Source organism: Notamacropus eugenii, chromosome 1 (genome assembly GCF_028372415.1).
Source record: "Notamacropus eugenii isolate mMacEug1 chromosome 1, mMacEug1.pri_v2, whole genome shotgun sequence".
Classification (NCBI taxonomy): domain Eukaryota; kingdom Metazoa; phylum Chordata; class Mammalia; order Diprotodontia; family Macropodidae; genus Notamacropus; species Notamacropus eugenii.
Genome location: NC_092872.1, coordinates 521,968,288 through 521,976,968, shown reverse-complemented (window position 1 = coordinate 521,976,968; position 8,681 = coordinate 521,968,288). Strand labels below are relative to the sequence as shown.

Sequence of the window (8,681 nt, the reverse complement as noted above, 5' to 3'; positions counted from 1 at the left end):
AGACCTTGGGCTGGATGTGCCCAAGTGCGCTAACACTCTCTGTTCCATGCTCTATGGCCAGTGCCTCTGAGAATCACTGAGGGGAATTGGAGGTGTTGATCCTGCAAGAGAGTAGACTTAAGGGAGTTTAGATTGAAGTCCTCAAGTTTTTGAAGGTCTATCCCAAAAGACTGATTAATTGTATTCTGCAATGAATGGGCTGGGAATTGGGAGAGTTGCATAGAGGACCCTTTTGGTTTGACGTAACAAATAACTTCCAGTTAGAGCTTTCTAACAATGGGATAGATTTGCCTGGGAAGGCAGTCACTAATCATCTTCAAATAGAGGCTGGCTGACCACCTGACATGGAAGTTACAGAGAAACTTCCCTCTAAGGGAAGCTCGTTACCAGACAGGGTAACATGAGGTTTCTCCTCTTCCTGGGCTTCTGAGGCTCTGCAGTCTTGCCCAAGGTACAGCCCAGTACTCAACCCAATTTCTCCAACTGCTCCTATCTCTCCACCTTCCCAACACCCCTCCCAAAAAATTCCAACAACCCACCCATATCCCTGGAGGCTGCCAAGACAGGACACCACAGTGCTGCTAGTACAGGGACCAGTCTTTTTATTGATACACTGGCTAGGCATGGTCAGCCCCAGAAAGGAAGTATGAAGCCCAGCAGGGGAAGGAGAGGTTGATTCAGCATGGGGTCCCAGGACCCAGAGGATGACAGAGCAGAGGATAGGTCAGTGAGCAGCTTTCTCTCTTGGGTTTGTCCAGGTGCTGGTAGGAAAGAAGGGTAATAATCAGACCCAAGGACAGCTGGTCCAGAAGCCTTGAGCTCCAGCAGCTCATCAGGAAGTGCAGGAGGATCATTGTGATTTTCAGTATAACTTTAAAGAGTCCAGGAGTTCCCAGGATCAGGGTGACCTTTGTTCCAACTTGACTCAAGTCAGACCTAAGGTAAGAGCAAACATCTTTACAATTATCCAAAAGTGGCATGGGCTGCCTCAGGAGCTAATAGGTTCCCCACTCACTGAAAGTTTCAAGAGAAGTCACTCAATGAATACACCTGTTGGGGATGTTGCGAAGGAGACACCTGTTCAGGAAAAGATGGCCTCAGTGGCAGGCCTGGAGTCAGGAAGACTCAACTTTCTGAGTTCAAATTTGGCCTCAGACACTTACTAGTTATGTGACCCAGGTCAAGTCACTTAAGTTTGTTTACCTCAGTATCCTCATCTGTACAATGAGCTGCAGAAGGAAATAGCAAAACTGTTCCAGTATCTTTGCCAAGAAAACCCCAGATGGGGTCATGAAGAGTCAGATATGGCTGTAACAACTGAAGAGCAACCATGATACCTTTGGGCAAGAACTTTCTCCTCTCTGGGCCTCAGTTTACCCTTCAGTAAAGTGGGGATAGTATGGGATAGTGAAGACAACACTGGATTTGGAGTCAGAAAACTTGGGTTCAGGTGGTAGCCTTACTACTCATTATACCCACCTAGCCTTTAGAAAATCACATATCTAGGCTTCAGTTTTCCGAGCTGAAAGCTGAAAGCATTCAAGTCCAAGGCATTTTGGAGATGCAGAACGAAGGGCCCACAGATTTGGTGACTTACCCAAGGTCACCCAGGGAGTAAGTAGGAGAGCCAGGGTCTAAACTCAACTCCTCTTACTCCATTCTTGGCACTGTACCAGGTAACTGCCCCTGTCTGAGACTCAGCTTTGCTCCTTATGACAGGGACATAGTAAGGCTTCCCCTCTCTACTTCGAAAAAGTCTTGTCAATATTGTGCCTTGTAAACTAATATAAAGCAACATGCCAAAATGAGTTGTGATCCCAAGGCTGATTCTTTCCTTTCAAGGCCACTGGAGGGCATCTGCCAGGGGACCCCCAATCTAGGAAGTCATGACAAGGTGGCAAGTGACTGACTGAAGGGCAGTCCTCACTTGGGGCCATCCAGACATTTTTACTTATATTCATCTTTGATCAATAATAGTTATCATTTTCATAACACTTACATACAATAATTGGTATCATTTATATAAGATATGAAACCAATTTGCCTCTATTATCTCACTTGAGCTTCATCCTGTTGGATGCTATTATTATCTCCATTTTATAGATGAGGGAACTGATTCAGAGAGGTCAAGTGGCTTGTCAAGGGTCCTAAAGTAGTGCAGGATTTGAACTCAGGTCTTCCTGATTCCAAGTCCATGATACAATCCTCTATGCCACCTTGGTGACTGAGCCAAAGATCACATTTGCCTATGGTCAGTTACACAAATCTAGTGACCTACTAGAGGCAGCTAGATGGCTCTGGAGTCAGGAAGCTGCTGTTTAGTCATTTTTCAGTCCTGTTCAACTCTTCATGACCTCATTGGGATTTGCTTGGCAGAGATACAGGAGTGGTTTGCCATTTCCTTCTCCAGGTCCTTTTACCGATGAGGAAGCTGAGGCAAAAAAGGTTAAGAGATTTGCCCAGGGTCACACAGCTGGGAAGTGTCTGAGGCCAGATTTGAGCTCAGGGCCAGCACTCTATTCATTTAATTGCAGGAAGTCAAAAAGACCTGAGTTCAAATGTGGCCTCAGACACTTATTGGCTGTATCATTTAACCTCTGCCTTAATCACAGGAGAAGGAAATGGCAAATCACTCCAGTATCTTTGCCAAGAAAACTCCATATGGGGTTACAAAGAATCAGACACAACTGTACAACTAAACAAAGTGACCTACTCTTTCATAGGTGCAAAAACTACTTTGGGGATAAAGTTAAAAGAGCCTCCATTTATTTAGCACTTTAGGTTTTAACAGAGCATGTTCATCACCACCTATAAGGTACGTAATGCAGTATTGTTATCTCATTTTACAGATGAAGAAACTGAGACCCAGAATGCTTAAGTGACTTCCTCAGAGTCCCAGGGCCAGGCAGGGGCAGTGACAGATTTTGGAACAAGTTCTTCTGGTTACAAGTCCTGTTCAGGGAGGCCCCATATACCAGATACTGAGGCAGTAAAGACTGTGAGTTCTGTTTAGCCTCATTTATTTTCAGAAAAAGAAATGGGAACATAAGACCAGAGAAAGTTAAAGCTTTAGCTTGCTAGAGCTCCCATCCCAGGGAAGCAGCAAAGCCAAGAGCCCTCCCTGTTACTTCTTACCATCAACTCCCCCCCTGCTCACACAGACCTCTCTGAATGAATTCTTTCCAGCACTGTGTCCAAAGGACCAGAGATCACAGGCCCTGGAATTAGAGAGAATTGAAACCATTTGAATTGAATTGAATTGAAACCATCCCCATTAGGAAACTGAGGCCCAGAAAAACTAGGGGACTGGCTGATGGTCACATCAAGAGAGAGTGATGCAAGCCCTAAGGAGTACAAACCCCCAAACTTCAGATAGGCTCACTTCACACCCCAATGGATATTTTCTACTATCTGGCTTTCTCAGCCCATAAGGGTTGCCAGTATCCTCCAGACAAGGATTCCCCCTTGGCTCTTTCCATAGAAAAAAATCTGAGGCTGGAAATCCAAAAAGGGTTCAATTCTTTGTTCCCACTTGAATTTTTCCAGAATTGCCTCAAGGTCTTCCCACCACCCTAAGAGCTATAGAATCAAATGAGACAATATCTGTAAAAACGCGTTTTAGTGCAGTGTCTAACATATAGTAGACCATGAAAAAAAGATGCTCATTCTCTTCCTCCCCTCCCCCACAGGACTTTCCCTTTAAGGACCTAGCTCTTTGCCCAGCCTCCTTCCCCTCGTACCCCCACCCACCTCAATGGTGAGGTGTGAGGCAGGAATGGTTTCCACAGCCATTGATACAGCATTTGAGCGGGCCAGAACAATCGGTGTCGCTGTAACACTCGTCCTTGCAAATCCCCAGCAGAGAGATGCTACTGTCGTTGTCAGGGCATTTGCCCTTCTTCTCTGGGGAAAGAATGAGAGAGGAGAGCTCCTGAAACCTGGAGCCTAGGCAAAGCTCCCTGGCAGACACGGGGCTTAAATCCCTCAAGTTAGCATTAGAAGTGGAAGGGTCTAGTGGAAAATTGGAGTTCATATCTGAACTTTCTACCACTCAAAGTGTATTGTGAAAACAGCATTCTGTAAATGAAAAAGCATCATAGAAATGTGGAGCGCCTCATTAAAAAAAATAACAATCTTTTTTGGCAACATGTCTAATGCCGAAATATGTTTTTCACATGTATAATGGATTATCATATTCTTGCCTTCTCAGTGGGTGGAGAAGGGGCTTCAGAGAGGGGGAGAATTTGCAACTCACAATTTAAAAATGAATGTTAAAAAAATAATAACCATGAATATTTTCATCAGAGCTTGCTTTCCTTATAGTCATAATGACTTTTTGGTATGATTCTAAGGTGTCTAAGAAGGCACCCCTAGATCCCCCAAATTCCAATTCTACCTATATCCTGATGACTAATCCCCTTTCCATGGAGATAGTACTTTTATCCCACAGGTTGAAATGAGACTGTGAAGGTCAGACTCTCAGGAAAAGAAACCCACTGATGGACATTGTCACAGAAAAGCAGAAAGAGCGTCCTTAACCTCTAGGAGGTCGCAGTCAAATGGGAGAAGTCAATCCCTAAAGGATTATCCATAGATGATCTGATATCAAAGCCCCTCCTAGTATAGTTTTGGATAGAGGAAGGCAGAGGAATCATAGGGTTTGTAAACAGAATTCTGGAGTGGGAATCCAGAAATAAATTCTTGTCCAGCTAGACTATTAAGCAACTGAGTGGACGAGTCATCTTCCTTTTCTGGACTTTTGCAAAACGAGGAGACCGGATCAAACAGTCTCTCTAAGGTCCCTTCTAGTTCTGTCATTCTGTGCTTTAAGTTCCACCCTCCAACATTCTAGGATCTAGGAACCTCATTTATTAGGTTCAAGGCATGGTTGCTTCACTCCTGGTTCCGCTCCTTACTCTCTGGTCTTTCTCCAGAAGTCTTCACCTCCTTTTCCCCCCACTCTCTACCCCCCATGTCCCCTTCAGGTATTGTTGTCCCCCGTTAGACTATAAAATCTTTGAGGATAGGGATTCTCCTTTCTGATTTCTGTACCCTACTACTTAAAACAATTCCTGGACCATAGCAATAAATACTTTATCTATTGAGAGCTGTCAAGATGGGACAATGAGCACCTCAGGTATTGGGGAGAGGCACCAAAAAGGGTGCCAAAGACAACCTCTGCCTCCTTCCCAGGCTGCTATGAGTCAACCCTGACTCTATTTATTCATTCAGTGACCAATTTTTTGCACTCAGTTTGCAAACCCTGTGCCAGGTGGGTTTCTCTTATCTCCTTGTAGCACAGAGCTAGGCATAGATGAAATAACAACTGACTGATACACTCGATCATAAGATCACAGACTTAAAGCTGGAAGAGACCTGAGAGGTCATGTAGTCCAAACCTCTCATTTTATACAATGCTTGCTAGCCCCCAAGAATCCCAGTTCTTGGCAAGGTTTTCCCTTTCCCCAGTATAGGAACTCAGAGGTGGAGTTGCTCTAAATATTAAGACTGACAAAGAGCCTTCTAAGACCCTCACTCTGATATCTGTCCTTACCCTCCAACATTCCCATCACACATATTCACACACTTATGTTTATCAGCACAACACACTTACCTACACTAAATTCACCCACATCGTCTTATACATTCTAAGTTCACCCACACACAACCCCAATAACCCTAACCTATACCCAATACAACCTACATAGATACAGTCATTCATCTAAACTTGCATAGAGCCCCACAACCATTCACACACACACACACAGACACACAGACACACAGACGCATACACACACACACACACCTGTACACACCTAAACACTCCCACCCACTCCTCTGCATATCTCCTCCACTATTCATTAATATACCTACAAGTCATTAAAAAAAACCAAACAAACCTCCTTGCCTTACCAACACAAATGAGTGAATTCTCCTCAGCTAGGTTAAAGAAAGTCTTTTCCATTCCCCAGGGCCACCATCAACCAAGAGGGTAAGATCCCACTCACCCCATGACATGAGGACACCTAATCTGGGATAGAAAAAAAGTTCCTGGTCCTAAGGCCTCAGAAGCCTAAGTCTGACTTTCTGGGCTCCCTCTTCAAGCCTTAGTTTACCCATTTTTGCCGTAGAGACAACAATCATTACCTCTAGGAAGGAGCTTCAGAACCACCTTCTGTCTTTCATCCCTCTCCCAATCTCTCAGGTCTAATTTTCTGTTGGTTTCAATATCAACCCCAGTTTCCAGTTAACCTATAACCTTCCCTAATTATTTAACTTTGAGAAGGCAGCTTGATGGAATGGAAAGAAAAAAGGACTTGAGTGGACTATAATGTCAACTCTGCCATTACTTGGCATCATAGATTTAGAGCTGGAGGAGACTTTAGGAGGTCCACTAGTCCAGCTTCTTTTTTATGGAAGAGAAAAAGAAGACCCAAAGAGGTTGGGCATCTTGTAGGGTATGTGGGGAGGTCCTAGAGGTGTCTCTCCACCCTCCCTAGAAGGAGGAAGAGGAGGAGGCTTCCCTAACTAGAGAGGCTCGGTGACTTGCCCCAGGGTATCTTTACCCTCCTTGGGGAGCCCTTCCCTAACTCTTGCCCATTTTAGCTCCTTTCCTACCATGCCCCTGTCTCAGCACTTCAGGAAGCCTCGGAGTGGGGATGCAAGATTGGAGTAAATGGAGCTCCACAACAAAGGATGGGAACCTCAGTCCCTTGGTACTGAGTATTCAATTCAATCCAGCAAGCATTTATTGAATGCTTACAATATGTATGAACCAGGCACGGAGGTAAACTCTGGTGAATACAAATACAGAAAATAAACAATTCTGGCTGGGACAAGGCAATGTGGTAATCCCAGAGCTCTCATTTGAAACTAGGTCCTCTGATTTCAATTCTCTTATTGATTTTGGACCGTTATCCCCTCTCCTTTCTTCATCTGAAAAATTAGGGGTTGGACTACAAGATCTCTACAAGGGAAATTGTCCAATCTCATCCTTTTATCTTTCGCTCCCCACAAATGAATTCTGATCCAGAGCAGCCAGGAGATTAGGATGCTTCTTCCTGCTTCCAGGGGTCAGGCTGTGATCGGAATAGTTTGCTGTGGGAGTGTGCGGTAGGAGTAGGCAGAGCCTGTCGGTCCTAGCCGGCCCAAATGTCTCCCGAACCGTCCCCCACTCCGCCCCCCAGGTGTGGCCCCTTGCTATCCACCTCAGGCTTTCTGGGAACAATGTCCCAGCTGTCTGAGCCCGGAAACCGTCACGCACCAGAGACTAGGGAGGGCTGTACAGGGCTTGCGGAGGGAAGCCAAACCAGGTAGGGGAGGGGAAGTGTTTGGGGACTTTGTTTTCTTCCCCTACGCTGGACCCTGAGGGCTTGAGGAGACAGATATCCTGAAATCCCACCCCAGCTCCTCGCAGGGTACCCCCCACCCCGACTGAGGAACAGCTGGAGTTGGAGGCCCGCAGAGCTCTGGGGGCGAGGAAGGGGTAACCGGCAGATTACCGTTGGGGATTGTGCAGACCGATGTGCATCCAGCTGTGCAGCACTTGAGGACGTCGGGACAGTCTTCGTCTGAGCGACATTCAACCCGGCAGTCTTGGCTCTCCTGCACCTCTGGGCACACACCGACCTTTTCTGCTCCAAAGAGTAAAGGGAGGTCAGCGAGGGCCCCACCCACCAACTCTCACCTACCGCCCAAGATCCTCGATCTCTGGCTCGAGATTCAGGATTCCCTTCATCTCTGGTTCTCGGTGCCTCAGGAGTCCCATTATGTCTCCAGCTCCTGGGTACTTCACCTGCTGCCTCTAAGTCCCCCATCTCCGGACCCCAACTCCTTTCTACCAACACCCATGGGGCAAATCTAAGCCCCTGTTCCCCATTTCCGCCTCCCTGGGAGGTCCCTACCACTCCGGGCAAGGGGGGGAGGGTCCCACAGGTTTCTGCTCCCGTCCCCAGGTTCCCACATCAGGTCCAGGGGCTCCCCCTCACCTCCGACCGACCCTAAAGTTGTGCCGGGTCCCGCCCCTACTAAACCCTTCCACTCTCCCAGCCTCGGTACTTACGAGTGTGGTTCTGACCGATGGCAGGGGCCAGGCCCAGAATGAACAAGAGGAAAAGGCCGCAGAGGAACGCCGAGAAGGGGGCATGTTTGCTGGCCATTGTGGCGCTGCAAGAGATGTAGATATCGGCTTCCCAGTGCGGGATTTAAACAGTGAGAGCTCGACGCTCGGGGCGGAGGCGAGGGCGGGGAGGGAGCCAGCTGAGGGGAGGGGGACTGGGTGGGGGCAAGAGGATGGTGTGGTCCGGCTGCCACCTCATTCCATTTCACAATCCCCCAAGATCAGGTGTCGTTCTTGGCCCATGTAGCTACCAGGAAATGCAGTTCTCCGGCTGAACGGTCTCCAGCCCAGCTCACCCCCAAGTCCCCAGACCCTGTAGCCACTTTATTCACCCTGGGCGGGCGAACTCCATCCTTTGAGGGTAGAGGAGATGTCGGGGCATAGGTCCTGCACTCTGGGGGGTGAGGGAACTACATGGATCACAGGCAGCCACTTGCTGGGATTGAAGTGAATTGAGTTCCAAGGCACTCCTGGATTCCCATTCTGAGCTCCTGGGTCTCATTTTTCCCATTTCCAGGACCCTAGTGGGCTAGGAAAAAGCGGAACAGTAGAGAAATCACTA

At 47.3% G+C, this 8,681-nt stretch overlaps 1 protein-coding gene across 3 annotated transcripts; it reads right to left on the bottom strand.

Moving 5' to 3' along the window:
* Positions 1–585: 585 nt before the first annotated feature.
* Positions 586–8,392, bottom strand: WFDC2 (WAP four-disulfide core domain 2). 3 transcript variants are annotated; one of them, XR_011972391.1, is made up of 5 exons: positions 8,063–8,392; positions 7,503–7,634; positions 3,751–3,903; positions 3,164–3,218; positions 586–936 (listed from the first exon to the last, which is right to left on the bottom strand). XR_011972391.1 is itself a non-coding variant. In XM_072633728.1 (4 exons), the coding sequence occupies exons 1-3, from the start codon at positions 8,157–8,159 to the stop codon at positions 3,752–3,754; spliced, it is 381 nt and encodes a 126-aa protein (XP_072489829.1). In that variant the 5' UTR covers positions 8,160–8,240; the 3' UTR covers positions 586–936; position 3,751. The 3 variants fall into 3 exon arrangements, 1 of the variants encoding a protein (XP_072489829.1); XR_011972392.1 differs by having other exon boundaries at positions 3,136–3,218; positions 8,063–8,336; XM_072633728.1 differs by lacking the exon at positions 3,164–3,218 and having other exon boundaries at positions 8,063–8,240.
* Between the last annotated feature and the right edge of the window lie 289 nt (positions 8,393–8,681).

What these genes read in the sequence shown, in the direction of transcription:
- WFDC2 (XM_072633728.1), bottom strand. Translation starts at nt 8,159, where the DNA reads ATGGCCAGCAAACATGCCCCCTTCTCGGCGTTCCTCTGCGGCCTTTTC. An exon ending in CATCGGTCAGAACCACACTC is followed by an intron (nt 7,635 to 8,062) that starts GTAAGTACCGAG and finishes TCTTTGGAGCAG; the next exon opens with AAAAGGTCGGTGTGTGCCCA. An exon ending in GGTCTGCACAATCCCCAACG is followed by an intron (nt 3,904 to 7,502) that starts GTAATCTGCCGG and finishes TTCTTTCCCCAG; the next exon opens with AGAAGAAGGGCAAATGCCCT.